Source organism: Podarcis raffonei, chromosome 18 (assembly GCF_027172205.1).
Source record: "Podarcis raffonei isolate rPodRaf1 chromosome 18, rPodRaf1.pri, whole genome shotgun sequence".
In the NCBI taxonomy this organism is placed as follows: Eukaryota; Metazoa; Chordata; class Lepidosauria; order Squamata; family Lacertidae; genus Podarcis; species Podarcis raffonei.
Genome location: NC_070619.1, coordinates 8,620,304 through 8,647,850, shown reverse-complemented (window position 1 = coordinate 8,647,850; position 27,547 = coordinate 8,620,304). Strand labels below are relative to the sequence as shown.

The window sequence follows — 27,547 nt, the reverse complement described above, 5'->3', positions numbered from 1 at the left end:
CTCTTGTTAATCCCTCCATTGCCATCTCTCCAAAGCTGGTGGGACTTTCAGGATGCAGCTGATTCTGAGATGTGTACTGATTTTCCTCACCTCCGCCTCCTGTTCAGGTAAGAACAGAGCTGCAAAGCAGTTTTGTGTTTGTTATTTTAATTTAGAGTATTTATGAACCGGATAATATTTAAAAAGGAAAAGCGCTGAGAACTGTGCAAGGGGAAAACAACAAGGCAGTGCCATGGAAACGAAAGCAGAACATGAAGCTCCAGTCCAGGGGTCAGCAAACTTTTTCAGCATGGGAGCAGTCCACTGTCCCTCAGACCTTGTTGGGGGCCGGACTATATTTTTTTTGGGGGGGGGATGAACGAATTGCAATGCCCCACAAATAACTCAGAGATGCTATGCCCCACAAATAATCCAGAGGTCCTCCCTGCCCGCAGACTGTCTTGCCAGAGTGGTGCATGCTCTGGTTATCTCCCGCTTGGACTACTGCAATGCGCTCTCCGTGGGGCTGCCTTTGAAGGTGACCCGGAAACTGCGACTAATCCAGAATGCGGCAGCCAGACTGGGGACTGGGAGAGGCTGCTGAGACCATATAACACCGGTCCTGAAAGACCTCCATTGGCTCCCAGGATGTTTCTGAGCACAATTCAAAGTGTTGGTGCTGACCTTTAAAGCCCTAAATGGCCTCGGTCCAGAATACCTGAAGGAGCATCTCCACCTCCATTGTTCTGCCTGGACACTGAGGTCCAGCGCCGAGGACCTTCTGGCGGTTCCCTCATTGCGAGAAGCCAAGTTACAGGGAACCAGGCAGAGGGCCTTCTCAGTGGTGGCGCCCGCCCTGTGGAACGCCCTCCCACCAGATGTCAAAGAGAAAAATAACTACCAAACTTTTAGAAGACATCTGAAGGCAGCCCTGTTTAGGGAAGCTTTTAATGTTTAATAGGTTATTGTATTTTAGTGTTCTGTTGGAAGCCGCCCAGAGTGGCTGGGGAAACCCAATCAGATGGGCGGGGTATAAATAATAAATACTATTATTATTATTTTAAATAAAAGGACACATTCTACTCATGTAAAAACACACTGATTCCCGGACCGTCCACGGGCCGGATTGAGAAGGCGATTGGGCCGGATCCGGCCCCCGGGCCTTAGTTTGCCTACCCATGCTCTAGTATAAACGTGATGGAAATTGGGATTCTGGGATGCAGGATAAAATAGGGTCTGGTTTTATGGGTCAAGGAAAGCTTGGGAAAAAAGGACATGGCTTGACGAGAGATCTGAAGCAACTGAGAATCGTAGACTTGCCTGAGTTCAGAGGGACCTGAGGGTCATCTAGTCCAACCCGCTGCAATGTAGGAATCTCAGCTGAAACATCCATGGCAGATGGCCGTCCAACCTCTGCTTAAAAACCTGCAATGAAGGGAGTCTGTTCCACGGCCAAACAGCTCTTTGTTGAGCCAGTGTGGTGTAGTGGTTAAGAGCGGTAGTCTCATAATCTGGGGAACCGGGTTCGCATCTCCGCTCCTCCACATGCAGCTGCTGGGTGACCTTGGGCCAGTCACACTTCTCTGAAGTCTCTCAGCCCCACTCACCTCACAGAGTGTTTGTTGTGGAGGAGGAAGGGAAAGGAGATTGTTAGCCGCTTGGAGACTCCTTAAAGGGAGTGAAAGGCGGGATATCAAATCCAAACTCTTCTTCTTCTTCTTCTCTTACCCATCACATAGTTTAGTCAGAAATTCCTTTCTTGTCATTCAGATCCATTGGTTCAGGTGCTCTCCTCGGGAGCAGCAGCAGAAAGCAAGCTTGCTCCATCTTCCATGGAGACAATGCAACTGTATGCTTGCACCTTCATATTGGACGGTTAAGTCCAATCAAAGGCGACTATGCGGTTGCGGCGCTCATCTCGCTTTCAGGCCGAGGGAGCCGGCGTTTGTCCGCAGACAGCTTTCCAGGTCATGTGGCCAGCATGACTAAACCGCTTCTGGCACAACAGGACACTGTGATGGAAACCAGAGTGCACAGAATGCCGTTTATCTTCCCGCAGGAGTGGTACCTATTTATCTACTTGCACTGGTGTGCTTTCGAACTGCTAATGGAACGGGAGCTCACTCCATCGCAGGGATTCGAACCACCAATCTTCTGATCGGCAAGCCCAAGAGGCTCAGTGGTTTAGACCACAGCGCCTGTTAGGATATTGATGCTCCGTTCCACCTTAAAAGTAACAGACATTATTGCTGTATGTCACATGCCTGTTTACTCTCCAGCACAGCTTGCTGGGAACCTCCGTTTGTGTATAGCCTTTGGACACGAAGGGGAGCAGACATGTTTGTCCTGATGCTGAATAGGAAAAGGGACGTGGGTGACGCTGAGAATTAAACCACAGAGCCTAGGACTTGCCGATCAGAAGGTCGGTGGTTCGAATCCCCGCGACGGGGTGAGCTCCCGTTGCTCGGTCCCTGCTCCTGCCAACCTAGCAGTTCGAAAGCACATCAAAGTGCAAGTAGATAAATAGGTACCGCTCCGGCGGGAAGGTAAATGGCGTTTCTGTGCACTGCTTTGGTTCGCCAGAAGCGGCTTAGTCCTGCTGGCCACATGACCCGGAAGCTGTACGCCGGCTCCCTCGGCCAATAAAGCGAGATGAGCGCCGCAACCCCAGAGTCAGTCACGACTGGTCCTAATGGTCAGGGGTCCCTTTACCTTTACCTTTAAATACGCTTTACACAGCCTCTCTCTGTCCTTCCGTTTGCCCGGCTGCCAGCCAGGGGGCTAGAGCCAGCTAGGGGCCTGTCAATTGCCACCCTTTCCTTGGACACGTCCCAACAGCGCCACCTGTGTCCCCAACCTAGCAGTTTGAAAGCAGGCCAGTGCAAGTAGATAAATAGGTACCGCTGAAGCAGGACATCACGCTGCAGTTTGGGCGGCTGCTGACAGGTGGCGCTGTTTACCAGGCCAGGATATAAATTAACGTCATTTAAATAGAGGCTAAAAGTCAGCCTGTGGTTTTAACAGCCGCCCATTATTTCAAGCTGACGTCCTCGCTCTCGTTCAGCACAGCCTTCGCCAACTGGCGCCCTCCGGTCGTTGTAGCACTATGACTCCCATCAGCGCCAGCCTGGGAGTTGTAGTTCGACAACATTGCCAACAGGTTGGCAAAGGCTGTTGTTGTTTAGTTGTTTAGTCGTGTCCAACTCTTCGTGACCCCCTGGACCAGAGCACGCCAGGCACTCTTGTCTTCCACTGCCTCCTCCCGCAGTTTGGTCAAACTCATGCTGGTAGCTTCGAGAACACTGTCCCACCATCTCATCTTCTGTCGTCCCCTTCTCCTTGTGCCCTCCATCTTTCCCAACATCAGGGTCTTTGCCAGGGAGTCTTCTCTTCTCATGAGGTGGCCAAAGTCTTGGAGCTTCAGCTTCAGGATCTGTCCTTCCAGTGAGCACTCAGGGCTGATTTCCTTCCGAATGGAGAGGTTTGTTCTTCTTGCAGTCCATGGGACTCTCAAGAGTCTCCTCCAGCACCAGAATTCAAAAGCATCCATTTTTCGGCTGGTTCAGCTCTCGCTTCCGAAAGTCTGCATTGCAAATCTTCCTGTTCATTTTGCAAGCGAAACCGCGGGAGGAGGGGAAATTGAGCTTTGCCTTGATTGAATTTTCCCTGGGTGATTACAAAACACCCCCCCCCACATGTGCCATCCATCTCGCCTATGCTTCCTTTGGGACCATGTTCCTGCCCCCCAAAGCAGCCCCGATGGCTGAGAAAGCCAGTGTCTGTCCCCCCCAACTCAGAGCCTGGAGGGTGAAAATTGCTTTCAGCCGGAAGCCGCTGTCCCGCACCACAGGGGAGGCGCAAACAGGTCTCCGAGAAAAGAGCCTTCACGGTTGTGGCATCACCTCAGACCTGTCTCCTCCCCGCCCCCCAGCCTTTGTTGACAGCTTTAGAAAGGTTATTTTTTGCTCCGGCCGTGTAAAACGATACGCTTTTGCCCGCTCAGTAGGCACAGATGTGGGGCTGCTGGGAGTGGGGAGGGCGGCCCCCACTGCCTCCGCTCTCCAGACCCCGTCCCTGTCCAAGGCACGCTCATTCCGTGTTGCGTACATCTCTGTTTTGCTTCCTGAAAGCCAGGGGAACATTGTGTCCATGGTTGCAAATTGATGGAGAGCAGCCAGCAATCTCTCCAGATCTTTGGGGAGAACGGGCCTCCGTCAGACCCCATCTCCAGAGAGGAAAGGGGCTTTCTGAGTGGTTTTCCGGGAGCAAGCAGGTGTGTGTGTGTGTGTGGAGATTAATCAGCGGCAAAATCTACCGCAACGACGTTGGAAAGGCCTGCAATTCAATGCCTAGTAAACAGATTGGATCAAAACTTTGCTCAGTCTGTACAACGCTCCCCCACTCCCCGGGCAGGTACAGGAGGGAATTTGGTTTGGTTTGGAGCTTTTAACTGAACCAAAATCAGCCCTCCAGTTCCTGAACAGGAAACACAGCTCTCCTTTGAAATCCGCACTTCTCTGACGTATAATTATTGTTGATGATAACAATCACATTTACAGTCGTACCTTGGAAGTCGAACGGAATTCGTTCCGGAAGTCCTTTCGACTTCCAAAACGTTCAAAAGCCAAAGCACGGCTTCTGATTGGCTGCAGGAGCCTCAGCTTCAGGATCTGTCCTTCCAGTGAGCACTCAGGCCTGATTTCCTTCTGAATGGAGAGGTTTGAACTTCTTGCAGTCCATGGGACTCTCAAGAGTCTCCTCCAGCACCAGAATTCAAAAGTATCCATTCTTCGGCGATCAGCCTTCTTTATGGTCCAGCTCTCACTTCCATACATCACTACTGGGAAAAGCATAGCTTGAACTATACGGACCTTTGTTGGCAAGGTGATGTCTCTGCTTTTTGACACATTTGCTCCTTTAGAAACAGTGCAGCCCCTGAGAAGTGTTCATCGGGCACTGAAAAGTTGGAAGACCTGCTGAATTTGGCAGAACGTTCTACAATACGGGACTGATGGTGCTAAATGCTGTTTCTTGCTGCAGCACTCCGGCGGGAAGGTAGACAGCGTTTCCATGCGCTGCTCTGGTTCGCCAGAAGTGGCTTAGTCCTGCTGGCCACATGACCCAGAAGCTGTACGCCGGCTCCCTCAGCCAATAAAGCGAGATGAGCGCTGCAACCCCAGAGTCGGCCACAACTGGACCTAATGGTCAGGGGGTATCTTTACCTTTACCTATCAAATGAGCTTCACCAACTCAGGCAACCTCATCTAGAACAGTGGTTCCCAATTGGTGGTCTAAAACTAACTAAAACTACCATAGATATATCCTGGTTTTCAAAAGTAGGGAGTCTGTGGCTTGGCTTTTGAAACAAAGGGAGGGGGTTGGACTGGATGTGGTCTTGCATATGCCTTTAGGGGAGGCGGGTGACGCTGTGGGTTAAACCACAGAGCCTAGGACTTGCCGATCAGAAGGTCAGCGGTTCGAATCCCCGTGACGGGGTGAGCTCCCGTTGCTCGGTCCCTGCTCCTGCCCACCTAGCAGTTTGAAAGCACGTCAAAGTGCAAGTAGATAAATAGGTACCGCTCCGGCGGGAAGGTAAACGGCGTTTCCATCCGCTGCTCTGGTTCGCCAGAAGCGGCTTAGTCCTGCTGGCCACATGACCCAGAAGCTATACGCCGGCTCCCTCGGCCAATAAAGCGAGATGAGCGCCGCAACCCCAGAGTCGGCCACGACTGGACCTAATGGTCAGGGGTCCCTTTACCTTTACCTATATGCCTTTAGCAGTGTCAGAGCTCCCCACACAAACACTCTTTAAAGTGCTTTGCGAAGGGCCTCACTCGCAGATCCAGCTTTCGCCCTGGCGACGGCTCGTTCTCCAGACGCATGCACTTCGTGGCATGAAATTGTTTGGCAGCAAGCAGATCAGGCTTCCCAGCCTGTTGCTCACGATCTTACCTCTGGAAGCAGCGGCCTTTGATGCTACAACCTCCATCGCCCGGTGCTCTTGAGTCGTCCCCCCCCCAGCCCCAGCGCCCCCCTGCTAATCCTCCCATCTGTTCCCTATGCCGACACACAACACAGAATCACCTCCCAGCCCTCTCCAGTTTATTATTAATCACCGCTACGGCACCGTTTCCGAAAGAAAAACACTCCCAGGTTAATTTGCGGTCATTATCCCATTAATCTGGATGGCTTGCTAGGGAGCGAGGCAATTGCGATGCCTAGGATCACAGAATTTGTCGAACCAAAGTACAACCGCCTGCCTGTTTGTGGGTGGGGGAATTTATTTGCTGGTCCCGTGAAATATACTCGGAGTCGAGTGTGGATTTCTTGCTCTTTATTCAGCTCACGGTAGCAAGGAATGGAAGTTCCCCCAGAATGTCTGCTTTATATACATTATTTACGCAATGGGCCCCATGTGATTGGCTAGTTCCGGGATTCACCTGTAGGCCAATCAGGTTGCGGATTCACTTCCACCTGGAGCTGGATTGGGTGGCTCCTGCGGACCAATCAGACTGCTGCATTCTGGATCCTATTGTTCTAGGACCAATCAGACTGCTGCATTCTGGATCCTATTGTTCTAGGACCAATCAGACTGCTCTATTCTGGATCCTATTGTTCTAGGACCAATCAGACTGCTGCATTCTGGATCCTATTGTTCTAGGACCAATCAGACTGCTGCATTCTGGATCCTATTGTTCTAGGACCAATCAGACTGCTGCATTCTGGATCCTGTTGTTCTAGGACCAATCAGACTGCTGCATTCTGGATCCTATTGCTCTAGGACCAGTCAGACTGCTGCATTTTGGATCCTATTAAACTCAGTACATAACATCCCGCAAAAGGAAACTCTCCCTTCTTTGAATCCCAACCCACCCACCCGACAATTTAGTACTGAACTGTGAAGCAGAGATCCTCCGACATGGATTGGCTGAACTGCTGTGACTGCGTGGAGTGTAATAATAATAATAATAATAATAATAATAATAATAATAATTATTATTATTATTATTATTATTATTATTATTATTATTATTATTAATGGATACTTTATTTATACCCTGCCCATCTGGCTGGGTTTCCCCAACCACTCTGGTCAGCTCCCAACAGAATATTAATAATAACAACAAAAAAGCGACAAAACATCAGACATTAAAAACTTCCCTAAACAGGGATGCCTTCAGATGTCTTCTAAAAGTCAGATAGTTGTTTATTTCCTTGACACTTGATGGGAGGGCGTTTCACAGGGCAGGCGCCACCACTGAGAAGGCCCTCTGCCTGGTTCCCTGTAACCTCACTTCTCGCAGGGAGGGAACCGCCAGAAGGCCCTCAGAGCTGGACCCCGGTGTCTGGGCTGAATGATGGAGATGGGGACCCTCCTTCAGGGATACTGGGCCGAGGCCGTTTAGGGCTTTCAAGGTCAGCACCAACACTTTGAATTGTGCCTGGAAAAGTACTGGGAGCCAAGGTCTTGGTGTTATATGGTCTCGGTGGCTGCTCCCAGTCACCAGTCTGACTGCGGCGTTCTGGATTAGTTGTAGTTTCTGGTTCACCTTCAAAGGCAGCCCCACGTAGAGCGCATTGCAGTAGTCCAAGCGGGAGATAAAGGTCAGCACCAACACTTTGAATTGAATGATTTGGAGGGTACCAGGTGTGTGTGCGGGGGGGGGGGGAGTATAAGTAAAAGTTTCTATTTTTCATTTCTCTCCTTGTATTTCTCAGGAGTGGCTCCAAGGACCCTGAAGCTAGAATACTGTGTCAGCTTCTGGGGTAAAAACATCACATGCTACTGGAACCCTTTGCTGGAAATGGGTCCCGAAACTACATACAGGCTCCACATCACAGAGTGAGTCCCTTGCCTGCCTCTGGGATGGCAGAGATGTAGGACCACACAGTGTCGTACAACCAGCATGTTAGAATATTATTCTAATCATTGTTTGAGGTGGTTGACAATTTTGTCTACCTGGGTTCCACTGTAACCAGCAATCGCTCCTTCAATGCTGAGCTAGACAAGCAGGTGGCGCTGTGGTCTAAACCACTGAGCCTCCTAGGCTTGCCAATCAGAAGGTCGGCGGTTCGAATCCCCACGATGGAGCGAGCTCCCATTGCTCTGTCCCAGCTCCTGCCAACCTAGCAGTTCGAAAGCGCACCAGAGTGAGTAGATAAATATGTACCACTGCAGTGGGAAGGTAAACGGTGTTTCCTTGCGCTCTGGTTTCCGTCATGTGCCAGAAGCGGTTTAGTCCTGCTGGCCACATGACCCAATAAAGCTGTCTGCAGACATACGCCGGCTCCCTTGGCCTGAAAGCGAGATGAGCGCCGTAACCCCATAGTCGCCTTGGGCTGGACTTGACCGCCCAGGGGTCCTTTACCTTACCTTGGCAAGGCAACTGCAGCAATGCTGGCATCCAACCACCTCGGGAGACAATGGCGTGCGCCTCTGAGTGTGAAGTCAAAACACTGCATGATCAGCCCCAAAGTGACCTCCCTGTGGTGCAAACCAGTGCAGTGTGTCTGGAGGCAGAAGGTCCATGCATCCACATGTGGTGGAACTGTAAAAAGATTAGACAATTTTGGGAAATGATTTACAAGGAATTCAACAAAAATTTCAAATGTTCCTTCCCTAAAAAACCCGAAGCCTTCCTGATAGGAATTATGGGTAATGAAATCCCAAAAAAGTTTAGGGACATCTTCATGTACACTACAGTAGCCGCCAGAATTTTCATCAAAAGGTTGGAAGGGAGAAACCATCCCATGCAAAGCAGACTGAAAATAAAAGTACCGTATTTTTCGCTCTATAGGACGCACCTGACCATAGGACGCACCTTGTTTTAGAGGGGGAGAACAAGAAAAAAATTCTCCCCCTCTCTGCTCAGCGCCCCTTCAGTGAAGCGGCAGGAGATACGGAGCCCCTTCCATTTCTCCTCCCGCTTGGCTGAAGGGGCGCTGCGCAGTTCTCCCTCTCTGTTGAATCCAGAAGAGTCTTGCTCTCCCGGCTTCAGCAAAAGGAACCCGAAACCTTCGGAGCACAGCGCGAGGTCCCGCTGCACTCCAAAGGCTTCAGGCAGCTATCCCTGAAGCTTGGAGAGCGAGAGGGGTCGGTGCACACCGACCCCTCTCGCTCTCCCGGCTTCAGCGAAAGCAACGCGTAGCCTCCGGAGCGCGGAGGGAGCGCTCCCTCTGTGCTGAGGAGGCTTCGCGTTGCTATCGCTGAAGCCAAGGAGCCTGCATTCACTCCACAAGACGCACACACATTTCCCCTTAATTTTTGGAGAGGAAAAAGTGCGTCCTATAGAGCGAAAAATACGGTAAGTGCGTATTTAAGGACTCTGAACACAATGGGAAGATTGGAGGTCATGTTAAACTGAACTTCAGAATGGTGTACAAAACAAGTATCAACCAAGGAACGGACGAATGTTTATTTTTATTTTGATAAGAACTTTTATCGATCCTTTCTGTGGTACAGTTTTCAAAACCAATGAAATCAAATGTTCTTGGGTCTCCAGTGCTCATCAGCTCCAACCAGCTTGGATAAGGGATGGTGCTCCTGTTTCTGTAGTCCAGCAAAACATCTGGCAAGCTACAGGATTCCCCACGCTGGGTGTAAGAGTTTTCTTACCCTAGACTCTACCTACTGAGCAGCTTGGAGCCGCCATTTTTTAATTTCCCACAATCCCCTGGAGCAACGCTGCGGATAGGGCATTCTGGGAAATTTCTAAAGGAGGGCCTTGAGGCTCATCGGTTCTCCACCCCTGTCCCTTGAACCCGCAGCTGCTAAGGAGTGCTCCCTCCTGTTTATTTTTTCCAGAGAAGCTGGCCGCTGTCAGATGGATTTTGGCCACACGAGAAGCTGCGCCGCCACACAGGGAGACGGTGCGTGCGGCGTCCCGGTGGAGAACCTCTTTGCTTTCTACAAAATAAACCTAACTGCCGAGAGTCGAGGCGTCCAAGTGAGCGCTCCGGAAATGTGCATCCATGGAATGAGCATAGGTAAGCAAAGAAACTCGGGGAAGTCTCCTCGCCCTCTGTACAACAACCCTTCTGTAGCTTTCTTAGAGGTTGATTCGGAGAAAGAGTTTATTCTGCTCTCCGGATAGCAGAAGGCACTTGCATGGTCAGTCCACCGCAAGTCCAAAGAAATGAGAGATTCCACGCAGTATATATATCCTCCAGGCACCCTCTCCCCCCTTCCCCAGGAATCCAGCCACGTAAGCTTATACATGTAAGTTGACATCACAGATGTTCCTGCTCCTGTACTCTTGACCATAAAAGGATGTTCCTGTTCCTGTATTCCTTATCTTGGGGTAAGAAGGTCACCAACTCTAAGACCACTCCTGGCGCCGTTCCCGGGGGGCTGACAGGGTCTGTGTGTCAATGTGGTCAGGATGTAAGATAAGACCCAGATGTGTCATCCCTGCTCCACTTTGGAACTGACAAGGCCATTCATTAGGCGTCACGGACTGATAAAGGAGAGAGCTTTGTTTATACAGCTGGGTTCCTGTTATGCATTTGCTCAAGAGCTCAAGTTAATGGTTTTTAGCTAATGCACCCTTGGAGAAGGGAGAATGGGATTTTGGGGCCCCTTTCAGACTGACTGCACAGTCAGATTTTAGATTTGGGAAACCCATTCCTTCACTGCGAGGTAGGCTAGGCTGAAAAAGAGAGAAAGGGTGTGTCTCCGGTGTCTTTCATCACCCACTGAGCTTCATGGTTGTGTAGGGGATTCGAACCCGGATCTGCCCAGTCATTTTCTGACCGATACACCCTACTGCTTTGAGCAGAACAAGTTGGCTAGATGGCAAAACAAGTGGATCCCTCTCTTTTGATGCACTGGCAAAGCAGTTCAGGGTTGCAGGGCAGGGTGTCGAAGACCCCTTTGCTAATTCTGCAACCGGGTTCTAGCAGGGAATCTGCCTCCAATGCCTGAGAGCCACCCAATCAGCATGAAAGGGGAGCTTTTCAGCCAATAAGAAGACTTCTCTTCTCGCCTTTCGTGCTGATTGGAGAAAATCAGAGAGGAAGGAGGTGGGTCAGTTTCTAAAGTTTATAGTCTTAAGTTCCAGTCCATTTGATTTATTTATTTATCTATTTATTTATTTTAAGTCCTCACAAACCGTCATCAGCATTGTAGTGCTAATTTCTCCTGACAAATCTTTGGAAGCTCCTTGCCCTAATATTCACATTTTGGCTATGCAATTTCACATAATATAATGCATTTTGCATGCCATTTTCACGAATGCATGCATTTATGGGCACACTTTACCCTATCAAATGCTTTTTTTGTTTGTACGCCTTACTTTGTCAGAGGGCCGCCTTGCAAAATTCAGACATGTACCAATTTCAAAGGATGGCTGTGATTTGGCAAATTAGGTAGATCAGCTTTGTTTATGAACAACGTGTAAATAGAACACTTCAAACCTGGAAGTAGGTGTTCCGGTTTGTGAACTTTGCCTTGGAAGCAGAACATGTTCCACTTCCTGTTGAGTGTGTTCGATTTGTAAATTGAGTCGCTCGCTGCTAATCAGAGGCTTCCTGTTGAGTCTGTCAACTGTTGAGTCCTGAGCACCCACACAACACAGAGGTGATATTAGGAGCTTTTGTTTTCGCTATTTTTTTGCATTTTTATTTGTGTGGCTTTTCCATTTTTTTGACTGTGACTTGTTCTTCGTTTTATGGGACTGACTTGTGACTGTGGTTTGTGACTTGGTTTTTGTGACTGGTTTTTGTGACTGTGTGGAATCCAGTTCAGCTACTGATTGATTGATTGATTGATTGATTGATTGTGTGACTGCAGAAATGGATAGAACCCCCCCTCCAAACAATGATTATCATCAGTGCACATAAGAGAGAGAGAAAAAAAGTTTAATTTTATCATCTTCAATACTGTCTTATTTATTTTATACACAGTACATTGTTTATTGCGACGTGGGTGGCGCTGTGGGTTAAACCACAGAGCTTAGGACTTGCAGATCAGAAGGTCGGAGGTTCGAATCCCCGCGACGGGGTGAGCTCCTGTTGCTCGGTCCCTGCTCCTGCCAACCTAGCAGTTCGAAAGCACGTCAAAGTCCAAGTAGATAAATAGGTACCGCTCCGGCGGGAAGGTAAACAGCGTTTCCATGCACTGCTCTGGTTCGCCAGAAGCAGCTTAGTCCTGCTGGCCACATGACCCAGAAGCTGTACGCCGGCTCCCTCGGCCAATAAAGTGAGATGAGCACCGCAACCCCAGAGTCAGTCGCAACTGGACCTAATGGTCAGGGGTCCCTTTACCTTTTACATTGTTTATTGCTTTCATTTTATGGATCAATGGTCTTGTTAGATAGTAAAAATTCATGCTGAATTGCTGTTTTAGGGGTTGTTTTTAAATGTCTGGAACGGATTAATCCGTTTTGCATTACTTTCTATGGGAAAGCAAGCCTTGGTTTTAGAATGCTTTGGTTTTGGAACGGACTTCCGGAACGGATTAAGTTTGGGAAGCAAGGTGCCCCTGTATTATTATTATTGCACAACTATGAGATTATTGCAGAATCCAAGAAGGTTGTATAATCTTCGAAGGGGGCATTGCTGTGAGTATCAGGACCTGCCCTTCTGGGTTTGACACTGCGCCGTTGGATACAGATACCAGCTTTCTCTTCCCACCCCACATCTAGTGAAACTGAGCGCACCTGAGGTTAGCATCGCCGAAGCAAACAAGTCGCGGTGCTTCTACCTGGAATGGAGCATCCCCGGCGACGAGGTGCTGTCTGTGTTAGAGACGGAGTACGAGATCCAGTTCCGCGATGTGGCAGAAACGACTTGGAAGCAGGTGACCGAGCGCGATCCTCTGCCGGGTGGCTTCTGTGGCGCAGATTTGCTGCCACGTATTTGTGTAGCGCTCTGCGTCTTGACATTTGATTGAAAGACAGGCCCCTGCCCCAAGGGGGCTTGCAAATTGTACTGTTGAGAGTGTAATAACTTACGGTCTCTGTCTGTGGTTTGAGAGCTGCACGGCCAGGGAAAAAACAATGCTGTCCAGGGTTGTAAAGACTGCGGAGAGAATAATTGGGTGCACTCTTCCCACCTTAGATCAAACCTATGCTGCCAGGTGCCATAAGAAAGTGGCAGAGATAGCGCAGGATAGTACGCGCCCTGGAAATGATCTCTTTCCGCTTCTGCCTTCTGGAAGAAGGTACAGGGTTATAAAGACTAGGACTAGCCCCCTGAGAAACAGTTTCTATCCAAATGCGATTTTGGTTTTAAACGCAGGGTAAGGTAGTCTCTGGGACACGGGTGGCGCTGTGGGTTAAACCACAGAGCCTAGGACTTGCCGATCAGAAGGTCGGCGTTTCAAATCCCTGCGACGAGGTGAGCTCCTGTTGCTTGGTCCCTGCCAACCTAGCAGTTTGAAACCACGTCAAAGTGCAAGTAGATAAATAGGGTTGCTCCGGCGGAAAGGTAAATGGTGTTTCCGTGCACTGCTCTGGTTTGCCAGAAGCGGCTTAGTCCTGCTGGCCACATGACCCGGAAGCTGTACGCCGGCTCCCTCGGCCAATAAAGCGAGATGAGCGCCGCAACCCCAGAGTCGGCCACGACTGGACCTAATGGTCAGGGGTCCCTTTACCTTTTTAAGGTAGTCTCTATGGGAGTATATTTAATTATGGAATATCAGAGTTTTAAGGGGGCGAACCAGGCTGGGATAGCTGGGATAGCAGGCTTGCTGGTTTCGGAATGTCTGACGTAGATTTTCAATTTCGTTGTTCTATATGGGACAATGACAATAAAGATTATCGTATCGTAAATCTGACTGCGTCCCCTGCATAGTCAAAGCACACAGCCCTCTAAGACTCCTGAGAACTGTGGTTTATTGAGGGTTCTGGGAATCGTAGCTCTATGAGGGGCAAACTACAGTACAGTACAAACTACAGGGGTACCTTTACCTTTACTTTGCCATTTTCACGAATGCATGCATTTATGGGCACACTTTACCCTATCAAATGCTTTTTTTGTTTGTACGCGTTACTTTGTTGGAGGGCCTCATTGCAAAATCCAGACATGTACCAATTTCAAAGGATGCCTTAGATTTGGCAAATCATGTAGATCTGCCTTTACTTACCAACCGAATATTATTATTTCACCCGCCTCAATTTGCAGTGGCAGCCGAGCTTTAAAAACAAACGAAGCGCTAAAGCATGCTCCCCGCTCCCCAATATTTCTCCTCCCGCAAAGGTCAATTTCACATCGTCTGAAAATGCCCCTGGCTTCGCAAACATCTGCCACGTCGCCCCCTTCACCAACTACTCTGTCCGAGTGAGGGCAAAATACCTCCATGAAGTTTCCTTCGCCATCAGCGGTGAGCGTCCTTCCTGGAGTGACTGGAGCCGTGAGAGATTTGTGAGGACCCTGTCTGAAGGTAAGGTGAGCTCTGCTATGCTTAGAGGCGACACTGCGTCACAGGGGATTGGTCTAGATGACCCTGGGATACCTTCCCGGCTCTACAGTACTATGAATCTACGACACAGGCACTCAGATGCTCTCAAGAATGGGAGGGTCAATTGTGCCTCTAGTTCAGGCATAGGCAAAATCGGCCCTCCAGATGTTTTGGGACTGTAACCTTATTGGAGTTCACCGATTGGGTCTGCGTTGCTCCCGGACAGGAGGAAGGAAGTCAAATGACAATTGACTATATGGAAATGGCTGAGATGACTGGCAGAATCCGAGACCAGGGAGAAGAGTTGGTGGAAGAAGATTGGAGGAAATTTAAAATTTATTTACAGAAGTATTGTAAAATGTATGAATGCTGATGACATTGAAATAAAATGAAGGGGTTCTAGTAATAAGAGATAAAAATTATAAATTATAAATTTGGGAGGTAAAATATATAAGGACAAAGTAGTAGGATACGAATTTGCTGAACTAATTGTTAAAAAGGGATATAAAAAAGGGAGGCGTGAGGAAGTCAGGAAAATAAGTTAATTGAAGATGAATAATTAGAAAAGAGTGATTTGTGTTTTTCTTATTCTATGTTTTGTGTGTTGATTGTTCTTTTTTTCCCCTTGTTAAATGTTTGTATTTTATGTATTGTGAAAGTTTGTATTGTTGTGTTTTATATTTTCTCTGTGTTTTTATTGTTCTATTTTTCTATTGTTAAACTTAATAAAATATTATTATTTTTTTTAAAAAAGGAAGTCAAATGACACCGAGGGTTGGTTCAGAGAAAGAATTCTTTATTTCTGCTCTCCGGAGCAGAGAAAGGCACTTGCATGGTCAGTCCACAGCAAGTCCAAAGAAATGAGAAATTTCATGCAGTATATATATCCTCCAGGCACCCTCTCCCCCTTCCCCAGGAATCCAGCCACGTCAGCCTATACACGCAGGTTGACATCACATATGTCCCTGCTCCGGTATTCTTAACCATAAAAGGGTATTCCTTCCTGTACTTCTGACCATAAAAGGATATTCCTGTTCCTACTCTTATCTTGGAGCAAGAGATCACCATCTCCAAGAACACACTCTGACGCTGTTCCCAGACTGGGTCTGTGTGTCTTTTGTGGTCAGGATATAAGATAAGGCACAGACGTGTCTTCCCTGTTCTACTGGTACAGTCAAGGCCATCCTTGCCGTCACAAACTGATAAAGGAGAGGGCTCTGAGCACTTATTTTTACAGCTGGGTTTATGCTCAAGAGCTCAAGTTAAAGCATTTTAGCTAAGGAAAAATAGGGATTTTGGTGCAGTTTCAAACTGCCTGCACAGTCAGTTTTGGGTCTGGGAAACCCATTCCTTCAGGACTACAACTCCCATCATCCCTGACCACTGGTCCTGTTAGCTAGGGAGGGTGGGAGTTGTAGTCCCAGAACATCTGGAGGCCCGAGTTTGCCTAAGCCTGCTCTAATTTCATAATGTCGTGTATCTCTTGTATCTCTTTCTGCCTCCTGCGTTCTCTTGACATGAGAAGAGTTTGCAGGATCTAGCCAATGGCCCCTCTTGTCCAGCATCCTGTTCTGGGAAACCCGCAAACAGGATTCGAACACAGCTCTCCCATCCTGCGGCTCCCAGCGACTGGTATTCGGAAGAATTGTTGCCTCCAACTTGGGAGACAGAACCTCTGGCCTTTTCCTTCGTGAATTTCTCTAATCTTCTTTCAAAGCCATCCCAGTTTGGTGGCCAACATCACGACCTCCAAGGGGTGGTGGCGAAGCGAATTCTGTAGTTTGCGCTGGGTGAATAAAGTGCTTTCTCTGATCTAATAATAATATAATAATAAAATTTTATTTATATCCCGCCCTCCCCAGCCGAAGCAGGGCTCAGAGCGGCTAACAACAGTAAAATAATACAACATTCTAAAATCAATTCATTATAAAATCAGTTCAAATCAAATTAATGGCAACCATGGGTTAGAATTCTGTAAGGATTACCAAAGGAGGGGGTCAGGCTGTGCCCTGGCCAAAGGCCTGGTGGAACAGCTCCGTCTTGCAGGCCCTGCGGAAAGATGTCAAGTCCCGCAGGGCCCTGGTCTCTTGTGACAGAGCGTTGCACCAGATCGGAGCCACAGCTGAAAAGGCGCTGCCTCTGGTCAAGGCCAGCTTAACCTCCCTGTGGCCTGGGACCTCCAAGATGTTTTTGTTTGAAGACCGTAAGGTCCTCCATGGGACATACCAGGAGAGGCGGTCCCGTAGGTACGAGGGTCCTAGGCCTGTACTGAATCTCGACGTTTTGCTTCTGCTGCAGTTCCGTCGACAGGGCCAGCTCTTTGGAGAAAATTAGGACACGCCGATGGCTATGGAAACAGAGTGGTCGTCCTCATGTGGAAGGTATGGACGGATACCCAATGCACCGACACCGTGGAGTGAAAGGGTCCTGCAATGTGCCAACAGCTGCAGGTGGCATAGTGCCAACACCATTGTCTGAGCGCAAGTCTGTTGCTGGACGGGTGAAATATTTGTGGCACAAAGACAGCGTCTCGAGGTCCCGAGGGGCCGCATTTGGTATATATGATGTAAAGTAAAGGTAAAGGGACCCCTGACCGTTAGGTCAAGTCGTGGACGACTCTGGGATTGTGGCGCTCATCTCGCTTTACTGGCCGAGGGAGCCGGCGTACAGCTTCCGGGTCATGTAGCTGGCAGGACTAAGCTGCTTCTGGCGAACCAGAGCAGCACCATAAAAGGGAAAAAGGAGCAGTTTTTCCTTATAACAGTTGCAAACTTTTCCTTTTGCTTCCACCTTTCAGCCCTTGACGCCAAAGGAGGCAAACGGCGAGATTCTGGGATACAGCCTTCACTCACAAAAGAGAGGGGAGCCCGCGATGCTGCAATGCTTCACTCCAGACCTACAGTGTAGCCTTCTCCTCCCGGCCGGAGAGGAATTTACGTTCCTTGTGGTGGCCACCAACATGGTGGGCATGTCTCCTCCGACCAAACTCGTACTCCCACCATCCGGCAGTCACGAAGGTGAAGTAGGACAGTGGGGAACAGCAAATGCCATTTTTAGGTAAAGGGACCCCGGCCATTAGGTCCAGTCGTGGCCGACTCTGGGGTTGCGCCGCTCATCTCACTTTATTGGCCGAGGGAGCCGGCGTACGGCTTCCGGGTCATGTGGCCAGCAGGACTAACCTGCTTCTGGAGAACCAGAGCAGTGCACGGAAATGCCATTTACCTTCCCGCTGGAGCGGTACCTATTTATCTACTTGAACTTTGACGTGCTTTTGAACTGCTAGGTTGGCAGGAAATGCCATTTTTATCTTTGTGCAATAGGCTGGATTCTACTCACATTCGCACAGCAAGAGCTTTTGTCAAGCAAGCAGGACTTCAAGGACACATTCCTTAGGCCCAGGGCTCTCCGAAGGACTGTATCCTCCTATAGGGGAGCGGGTGGCGCTGTGGTCTAAACTACCTATCCTCCTGGGCTTGCCGATCAGAAGGTCAGCAGTTCGAATCCCCACAACAGAGTGAGCTCCCATTGCTCTGTCTCTGCTCCTGCCAACCTAGCAGTTTGAAAGCACGCCGGCGCAAGTAGATAAATAAGTACCACTGCAGCAGCAAGCTAAACGGCGTTTCCGTGCGCTGTGGTTTCCGTCACATGTCCTGTTGCGCCAGAGACGGTTTAGTCCTGCCGGCCACATGACCCAGAAAGCTGTCTGCGGACAAACGCCGGCTCACTTGGCCCAAAAGCGAGATGAGTGCCGCAACCCTATAGTCACCTTTGACTAGACTTAACTGTCCAGGGGTCCTTTACCTTATCCTCTTATATGAACCTGCGCAGGCCCTGAGACTTTGGGGGGAAGCCCTGTTCCCTGGCACGCTTGGGGGTGGGTAATGAGGGAGAAGGCCGCCTTGGCTGTTGCTCCCAAACTTCGGGTCTTCTGACCAAACTGGCGTTTTGGAGTGTTGGTGAGCATTCCGTGACGTTCTTTTTTTTGCTCCTAGCTCTGCTGTCCCCGCTGCCCATCCTGGTGTCTCCTGCAGGGGACCACAGCCTCCTCTTACGCTGGCCCCTCCCAAGCAACCCGATGACAGCCTACATTTTCGAATGGGGTCAACTACCCGCAAAAGAGGGCAGAGATATATCCTGGCATTATCAGCCAGCGAGCGTTGGCCATGCGCTCATCACAGGTGAGTCATCATCATCAAACCTTTATTGCATTAGCAATACAGCCATAGCAGGATAAGACAAAAATGCTAGAGAGAAGCAACCTAACTGTCAGAGCTGCCCTAGGTCCCAGCTCACCAAGGACCAACGCCGCTTCTTTGTTAAGTATAAAAGTCTTTATTGAAGTTCAGTTTCACTTCCACAGCCGCAGCGCGCAGCCCTACGTCTCTAACTCTAGACCGCCGAAGCTCCGTCTGAATCTCCTCCCCCCTGACACCAGTTTAAGATTCTAGCCTTGCTCCACCTCTTCCTTTGTTCTTTCCTCCTCTGGGTCCGCCTGTCCGTCGGGGTCTCGCCCTTCCTAGACTCTTCTGACGCTGAGTCCCCTGAATCTTCCCCCTCCCTCCGGCGGGCTTTAGGACCTGGTTCCCAATCCGGGTTTCCTGCTGTCCCGCGCGCCTGTACATTTGAACTTGGCGCGCGCGCCCAGCCTGCCACCTTCCTTCTGACCGTTACACTGCTGTCACTGCTCCCCCCTTCGGGGAGGCTAGCTGGAACTGACCTCCCCTCCGTTTCCCCACTTTCCGATGGAGGCGTGGTCAGCCCTGACTCATCTTCTCTCCCCGCTGGAGGAGACGCTGGTCCTGACACATGTGACTCTTCCCCCCCACTACGCTCTGGTGGGGAAGCTGGTCCTGATCCCCCGCTGCTGCTTTGGGAGTCCCCTCTGGCCCCTTGCTTCTGGTGCGTCCCCCCTGGGACCCCCCTTGCCCTCACCATCGGCGCCCCCTTCTGGGAATCTTCTGATTCGCTGGAGAAGCTCATGGAATCTCTCGGGTCACTGTCATACTCCCCTACGCTCCCCTCGGATTCCTCTCCTTCGCTCTCCATTTCCTCTCTCCCCTGTGCTTCTGCTCCTGAGCCCCTGATTCAAAACGATATTACTGGCATTGTGACATTTAAATTACCCTAAAACAATAATGTAAAAATTTAGTTGCCAGCGCCGGGAATCTAAAATGCAGATGTATATAAAACATATAATGGCCCCAAAATAGGCTCGGCACATTAGGTTAAAAAGGTAATACAAAGAATTAAAACAGGTCCAGGTCTGGGACACACTACCCAGTCAGTGTAGCCCTGAGTTTCAAAGCCTGCACTATGAAGATTGCCACCCCACGTGAAATTTGGGGATTTGCGTCCACAAGAAGCGATTTCAAACAGTCTTCCTTAGATGTGATGGGGGGGGCGGGATCAAAAGGAGGAGCTTAGTTCTTATTAGCTCATAAATAGGGCAGTAGAAAAAGAAGTGTATGAAGTCCTCTACTTCATTCATTGTGCATGGACATAGACGCTGAGTAATGGGGGTCTTAAAGTAAATCCCCTGCAAGAAGGCCGTGGGTATAGAATGGAAACGGGCCATGGTAAACGCTCTTCTCAAATTGGGCTCCGTCAGGTCTATCAAGTAGTTGGCAAGTGATCTTACCACTTTCACTTTAGGGAGCCACTTGGAGCACAGGTGAGTCAACCGTGTGACGCAGCAGCAAAAGAAGCTAATGCGATTCTTGGTTGCATCAGCAGAATTCTGGTGATGGGGCAGGGAAACCCAACAGTTTTGCGCTCATTTCTCTCTTACGGAATCTCTTTATTCGTCTGCAGAAGCAATCGTGCCAGGAAAGCTCTATGAACTGAAGATTTTCGCCCTCACAGATGGCAAGATCTGGGCTTCGGGTTCGACCAGTGCTTACTCCAAACAGATTGGTAGGTAGGACCAGAAAGTATTCCATTAATAATAATAAATAATACTAATTTTTTATTTATACCCCGCCCTTCCCAGCCAAGACTGGGCTCAGGGCGGCTAACAACCAACAATAAAAACAAGTTCATTAAAATACAATTTAAAAGAATAAGATACAACATTAAAACATTAGGATGCAGTCACTTCATAGGAGGAGAAAGGAAAAAGAAAGAGAGGGAGGGAATCAAATTGGCTCCAAGCCAAAGGCCAGGTGGAACAACTCTGTCTTACAGGCCCTGCGGAAAGAAATCAGATCCTGCAGGGCCCTGGTCTCATGAGACAGAGCGTTCCACCAGGCCGGGGCCAGTGCTGAAAAGGCCCTGGCTCTGGTTGAAGCTAATCTAACTTCCTTAGGGCCCGGGACCTCTAGGGTGTTGCTATTTGTGGACCTTAAGGTCCTCCGTGGGGCATACCAGGAGAGGCGGTCCCGTAGGTACGAGGGTCCTAGGCCGTGAAGGGCTTTAAAGGTCAAAACCAGCACCTTAAATCTGACCCTGTACTCCACCGGGAGCCAGTGCAGCTGGAAAAGCACTGGGTGAATATGCTCCCGTGTCCGCCTCTTCGTGACCCCCTGGACCAGAGCATGCCAGGCATGTTTTCCACTGCCTCCCGAGTTTGGTCAAACTCATGCTGGTAGCTTCGAGAACACCATCCACCCATCTCGTCCTCCGTCGCCCCCTTCTCCTTGCACCCTCCATCCTTCCCAACATCAGGGTCTTTTCCAGGGAGTCTTCTCTTCTCATGAGGCGGCCAAAGTATTGGAGCCTCAGCTTCAGGATCTGTCCTTCCAGTGAGCACTCAGGGCTGATTTCCTTCTGAATGGAGAGGTTTGATCTTCTTGCAGTCCATGGGACTCTCAAGAGTCTCCTCCAGCACCAGAATTCAAAAGCATCCATTCTCCGGCCATCAGCCTTCTTCATGCTCCAGCTCTCACTTCCATACATCACTACTGGGAAAACCAGAGCTTTAACTATACATGAGGAGAGATACTCACTGCCAAATCACATATCATGTCTGTGGCCACAGCATGAACCACAAAAATCATACATACATCCACTGTTTCGTTCAGAAAATATTTTTTCTTGTTTTCCTCCTCTAAAAACTAGGTGCGTCTTATGGTCAGGTGCATCTTATGGCGCGAAAAATACGGTGAATGCAGAGTTTGATTTGTGTGTCTATAAACGGATACTCATCTTTCGCCCTCTCCCCCCTTTCCCTCCTTCTTCCCTTGTTCTCCAGCTCCACTCCGTGCTCCGACATTATATCCCGTCCGAGTCTGGAAGTCCCAGGTTGAGTTGCAGTGGGAGATTCTCCCTTTGGAGGAACGTGGCGGGGTGATACGAAATTACACCGTCTTCTACAAAAAAGAGGGTGACGACGAACATAGTAAGGGTGTGCTTCCTTCTGTTCTGACAGGGAACACCCCCCCCCATCGCAAAAAATGTAGCTGTGGTTGCTTGACCATTTTAAAAAAAGACACACCAAGTTTCTAGACCTCAAGGCATGGGTAGGGCAAACTAAGGCCCGGGGGCCGGATCCGGCCCAATCGCCTTCTCAATCTGGCCCGCAGGCGGTCTGGGAATCAGTGTGTTTTTTACATGAGTAGAATGTGTGCTTTTGTTTAAAATGCATCTCTGGGTATTTGTGGGGCATAGGAATTCGTTCATTTTTTCCCCCAAAATATAGTCCAGCCCCCCACAAGGTCTGAGGGATGGTGGACTGGCCCCTTGCTGAAAAAGTTTGCTGACGCCTGCCTTAAGGAGGTGAAAGGCATGTTTCAATGGATCCAAGTAACTCCCGCAAAGATCTCACGTCCTAGATGAGGTCCTGAGTTGCACCTGTAGAAATCTCAGCTCCTTGAGAAACTTTGTTGTATATTTTTAATGCTGCCCCCTCCCCTATGGACAAGCAGAATAAAATCAAAGCGTTCCAAAACCAAGGCACACTTTCCCATAGAAAGCAATACAAAATGGATTAATCCGTTCCAGACTTTTAAAAACAACCCCTAAAACAGAAATTTAACATAACTTTTACTATCTAACGAGACCACTGATCTATAAAATGAAAGCAACAATCAATGTACAGTGGTACCTCGGGTTATATACACTTCAGCTTACAGACACTTCAGGTTACAGACTCCCCTAACCCAGAAATATTACCTTGGGTTAAGAACTTTGCTTCAGGATGAGAACAGAAATTGTGCGGCAGCAGCAGGAGGCCCCATTAGCTAAAGTGGTGCTTCAGGTTAAGAACACTTTCAGGTTAAGAACAGACCTCCGGAACGAATTAAGTACTTAACCCGAGGTACCACTGTACTGCACTATAAAATAAATAAGACAGTGTTGTAGATGACAAAAATTAAAATTAATTTTTTCCCTTACCTGCACTGACGATACTCATTGTTTGGACGGGGGGCTTTTATCCATTTCCACAGTTGCGCAGTCAATCCATCAGTAGCTGAACTGGGTTCCACACAGTCACAAAAACCAATGAACCGACAAAGCCACAAAACCACAAAATAAATTGCAAAAACAAAAGCGCCAAACTTAATCCGTTCCGGTTTGACTTCCGAAATGTTCAAAAACCAAGGCGCGGCTTCTGATTGGTGCAGCCGCCCCGGAAACAATAGCTGAGAGCCGCATCGGACGTTCAGCTTCCGAAAAACGTTCGGAAACTGTGACGCTTACTTCCGGGTTTGCGGCGTTTGGGAACCAAGGCGTTTGAGTCCCAAGGCATTTGAGAACCAAGGCGTTTGAGTCCCAAGGTGTTTGAGAACCACGGTACCACTGTACTCACGGTGGCCAACCCAATGTCCTAATGGGAAGCAGGATCCAAGCACGACGCCACTCTCCCCTCTTGGTGTTTCTTGCAACTGGTCTTCAAAAGCATCGCAGCCTCCTCTGACTGCGGATGCAGAGCTGGTAGCCATTTTGTAGCCTTCTTCTTGCCTCAGGGACAGCCCCCCTGTCTTGTTTTCCAGCGGCGGTCATCCTGGACAGCTCCGTACACGGCTACCTCATTGAAGGCCTGGCTCCTAGCTCCGCCGTGACGGTCTTCATCACCGTCGCCAACGATGGAGGGAGCACAGACGGACCCATCCTGACCATCCATACCAAGGACTCCGGTGAGGGAACATGGTGGGGGTTGCGTTTCCTCTCTGTGCCTGCATCCAAAGCGTTGCCACCTTTCCCATTCAGCCCGGTGCTTGCGCCCTTAATAGGTTCCTGTTCCGCCAGGCAATAGGAAAATGCATTCTGGAAGCCGCCAGACCATTGGAGTAGCATGACGACAGCCTTGCAACTTATTATATGGCAAGATAAGATACGGAGAACCAGTAGGCCTGCTTCAGATCCAGCAAATTTTTGTACTGATCCATAAAACTATCAAGCAACTCGTTTACTGGATACCCCCTCTAAAAGAGGCAGCCGTGGGGTTACTTTCATACAGGCCCATGTGTTACCCCCATTTACTTGCTCATTGGGAAGTGGGTGGCGCTTTGGGTTAAACCACAGAGCCTAGGACTTGCCGATCAGGAAGTTGGCGGTTCGAATCCCCGCAATGACGGGGCGAGCTCCCGTTGCTCAGTCCCTGCTCCTGCCAACCTAGCAATTCGAAAGCACATCAAAGTGCAAGTAGATAAATAGGTACCGCTCTGGTGGGAAGGTAAATGGCATTTCCGTGCGCTGCTCTGGTTCGCCAGAAGCGGCTTAGTCCTGCTGGCCACATGACCCGGAAGCTGTACGCCGGCTCCCTTGGCCAGTACAGCGAGATGAGCGCCGCAACCCCAGAGTTGGCCACGACTGGACCTAATGGTCAGGGGTCCCTTTACCTTTACCTTTTACTTGCTCATTACAGTTGCCCTACACTGAATCAGTCAATTTATTTGTTTGTTAGTTTTGTTTGCGTTTCTGATACATTTCAACAGAAGGGGAAACCGAAAGTAATAAAAACTAAGGTGGGGGGGAAGAGTTACATATTACAAATTCTATTACATTCAAAAATACACTCCAAGGACTCAGCTATATTAGTAAAAAACAGTGTTTTGAATGCATTACAAACATGCAACACTAGATGGCGCAGTGGAGCAGAAAACTTTTATGTACGGTTTTACACAGTGGTTCCCAACCCCTTGTAATTCTGTGAAATGGACAATACTGTGGCTGTATCCCTGTGGATGGCAGGAGGGAGTGGCGTTGGTTTTGTGATAGGAATTTTGAGGTCTTAGATATATGGTAATGTTCATAACCGCACGTACATAGATCAGCACAGGAAGACCGATCTGACGCCATTTTTATTCCTAAACTGAGCAAATGTTTTCTCTGCAAGGTCAAAGTGGAAAAGCCCTCCCAGTTGTCTTTTCTTTCACAAATCCTGTCTTAAGGGTACGTCTGTGTTTGAATAGGGTGTGAGCCTGTGACCTGGCCCAGGAACTAAGTATTTATCACTACAAAAGACTGGCCAGGCTCCCCAGGCAATCCAATCAAGTAACCTGCCAGACAGGAGATAAACAACGACAGGAGAAAAACAATATTCAAATTTCTGTTTTAGACCGCCTTTTCTGTGATGTAGGTGTGATGTATCTGAGGGGTGGTCTTAGGTTACACCTCTTCTGTGATGTATGTATGATGTTTCTGGGGGTGGTCTTGATCTACAGGGTGGCAATTTCAAAAGTCTTTATAACGCCTTGCGCGCCATTTTTCTGGGTCCCTCCTCTCTCCTGCAAGTGAGGGGAGCACCCTGTTGCAACAGATCAATAAAGGCCAAGCCTACAGGCTGCTGTTTTGCTCCAAGTTATCCTGGTTGGTGTCTTTGTTATTGTCCAAGGGAGCCGTCAGTTTTTTTATGTTAACAGTTTCTCTTTGGCCTCCGAGATCTGACGCTTCCTCTTTCTCTCTCTGCTTTCTCGGCAGATTACGGCGAAACCGAAATTCTCTCCTCTGTCCTTTGCGTGGGGTTCTTCTTCGTCCTCCTTGCCGGATCCCTGGCCTGCCTATGGAAGCATCGGTTGTGCGTGTCCATAAAACATCGCCTTCCCCATCCCTCTAGGCCCAACCTGTCGTTTGCTAGGGCTCCCAACTTTTTCTTCTCTCTCTCTTTTAAAAATAACATCCTCCAGAGAGGGCTCAAAGGAATAATTTTGCCGCTTGGGACTGTATGACTCAAGAAAACACCCTGAGCATAGCTGTCAAGTGTCCCTTATTTGGCGGGACAGTCCCTTATCCCAGCGCCGTGTCCCGCTGCTGTCCCTTATTGATGGATGTCCCTTAAATTTCCCGGGTTTCAAAGGAAGCAGCTCCTCTCCCTCCCTCCCTGCCGGCCAGGGAGGAGGGAGGCTCCAACTGTGTTGCTTGGCTGCCCAGTCCGCCCCCCTCCGGCCTCCTCTCACCAGCCTCGGCCCCCGGGAGCCTCGGGCCCTTCCGCCGCCATCCTCCTCGCGGCTGCCAAACTGAGCGTCTCTGCCTGGGGCCTCCCCTCTGCCTGTCACCGCTGCTCCCGCTGTGCCGCCGAAGGACCCGGATGAGATGGGCAGCCTGGCATGGTCTATGAATTGCTGAGGAGCCTTGAGAGGAGAGCGAGGGCAACCATAGAGAGAGCAGTTCAGAGAGAGGAGGAAGAGGAGGAGGCGGAGGAGCGGGCAGGTGTTCCAAGGTCTACAAGGGAAGGACCGCAAGCGCTTCTCCCATAGATTTGTAGTGGTAGACTAGCATAGATGGTCTGATCTGCGGGTTTACTTCGGGCGCTATTTCCTCCCCCCTTCCTCCCGCCCCGCCTGATGGAACTGAGAGCTGCAAATGGAGAACGAGAGAAAAGATACAGAACTGCAGCAGCATCTTATAGCTTGGACTTCGTTTTGCGCGAAAAGTGGTTGCTGCTTGTAGTTCTTTAATTGCAGTGTTTCATCGGCTGGTGTCTTGAGCAGCAACCTCTGGAAACGAAGGGCGAAAAACCGGCGCTGCTCTCCCAAATTATCTGGTCCCTTTTAACTGGTTGACTAAAATCCCTTATTTTGGCTGCTGGTCCCTTATTTTCGAGGCTCCTGGTCATTTATTTTCAAATCTGTAAGTTGACAGCTATGACCCTGAGCCCCTTCTACACTGGCCTGTGGGAAAGTTTCTCCCTTCTGGACTACGGCTTCCATCGGCTCCAGCCGTTGTAGCCATCTCAAACTATAACTCCCATCAGCCTCAAGCCACCAGGGCTGTTTCAAACTACAATTCCCATCAGCACCGGCCAGCGTGCCAACTTGGGTTTGTGGGCGTTGTCATCCAAAAGTATCTGGAAAGAACCAGGTTGGCAGAGGCTGGCATGCCCCGTGCCAGGGCCCAGTGGGGCTTCCTCAGAAGCACATTTCAGAAGCCTGGGGCCACCACCGAGGCAGCCCTGTCCATACACCTCCGCTTGCTTGTTTAGGGAAGCTTTTAATGATACATTAATGTATTTTAATATTTTGTTGGAAGCTGCCCAGAGTGGCTGGGGAAGCCCAGCCAGATGGGCGGGGTATAAAATTATTATTGTTATTGTTGTTATGATTACACGAGGCTCATTCGGCGAAGGAGACACTTTGAAACTGGACCAAAATCTTCTGCCTGCTAGGATGCAATTTTATTGCTTGGGCAAAGCAGGGAGACAGAGGAGTGGTGCTTCAGAAACTAGATTTTGCTTTCCTTTTTAATTTTCCGAACTCGTTTCAGTTGAAGTCCTTTTTTTTTCTTTTCTGTCTCCCACCTTCACTCTTTTAACTAAAGTCTCTGGATTTTTCAGGCTTCGGAAGTACCTGTGGCCACCGATTCCCGACCCGGCAAAAAGCAACCTTGCCTCGTGGGCACCGCAAAAAATGTGTCTGGTGAGTAATAATAATAATAATAATAATAATAATAATAATAATAATTTTTATTTATACCCCGCCCTCCCTGGCCAGAACCACCGGGCTCAGGGTGGCTAACACCACTAAAATGACAATAAAACGTAATAGAAGAAAGAAAAAAACAGTTAATTAAAATATGGGTTAAAATACAATTTAAAATGCAGCCACATTTTAGTAGTAGCCCATAAATCAAAACCATAAGGGGAGAAAAACATAAAGGCCAAGTAGAACAGGTCCATCTTGCAGGCCCTGCGGAAAGATGTCAAATCCCGCAGGGCCCTGGTCTCTTGTGACAGAGCGTTCCACCAAGTCGGGGCCAGTACTGAAAAGGCCCTGGCCCTAGCTGAGACCA

The 27,547-nt window shown here is 49.3% G+C and overlaps 1 protein-coding gene and 1 long non-coding RNA gene across 2 annotated transcripts; both read left to right on the top strand.

The window, feature by feature from the left end:
• Window positions 1-9,790: 9,790 nt before the first annotated feature.
• On the top strand, window positions 9,791-20,055 carry LOC128405859 (interleukin-6 receptor subunit beta-like). The gene is made up of 7 exons (XM_053372858.1): window positions 9,791-9,966; window positions 12,624-12,778; window positions 14,179-14,362; window positions 16,679-16,761; window positions 17,178-17,397; window positions 18,373-18,558; window positions 20,033-20,055. The coding sequence occupies exons 1-7, from the start codon at window positions 9,804-9,806 to the stop codon at window positions 20,053-20,055; spliced, it is 1,014 nt and encodes a 337-aa protein (XP_053228833.1). The 5' UTR covers window positions 9,791-9,803.
• A 139-nt stretch (window positions 20,056-20,194) lies between these two features.
• Window positions 20,195-25,405, top strand: LOC128405544 (uncharacterized). Its single transcript, XR_008328328.1, has 4 exons — window positions 20,195-20,293; window positions 21,570-21,716; window positions 23,311-23,454; window positions 25,241-25,405. It is a non-coding gene; the product is annotated as an uncharacterized LOC128405544 (long non-coding RNA).
• The last annotated feature ends 2,142 nt before the right edge of the window (window positions 25,406-27,547 follow it).

Bases quoted from the DNA above. Each gene is read 5' to 3' on its own strand.
- LOC128405859 (XM_053372858.1), top strand. From the start codon at position 9,804: ATGGATTTTGGCCACACGAGAAGCTGCGCCGCCACACAGGGAGACGGT. The intron at 12,779-14,178 runs GTGACCGAGCGC...CCTCCCGCAAAG, and splicing joins CAGAAACGACTTGGAAGCAG to GTCAATTTCACATCGTCTGA. The intron at 14,363-16,678 runs GTAAGGTGAGCT...CTTCTGCTGCAG, and splicing joins TGTGAGGACCCTGTCTGAAG to TTCCGTCGACAGGGCCAGCT.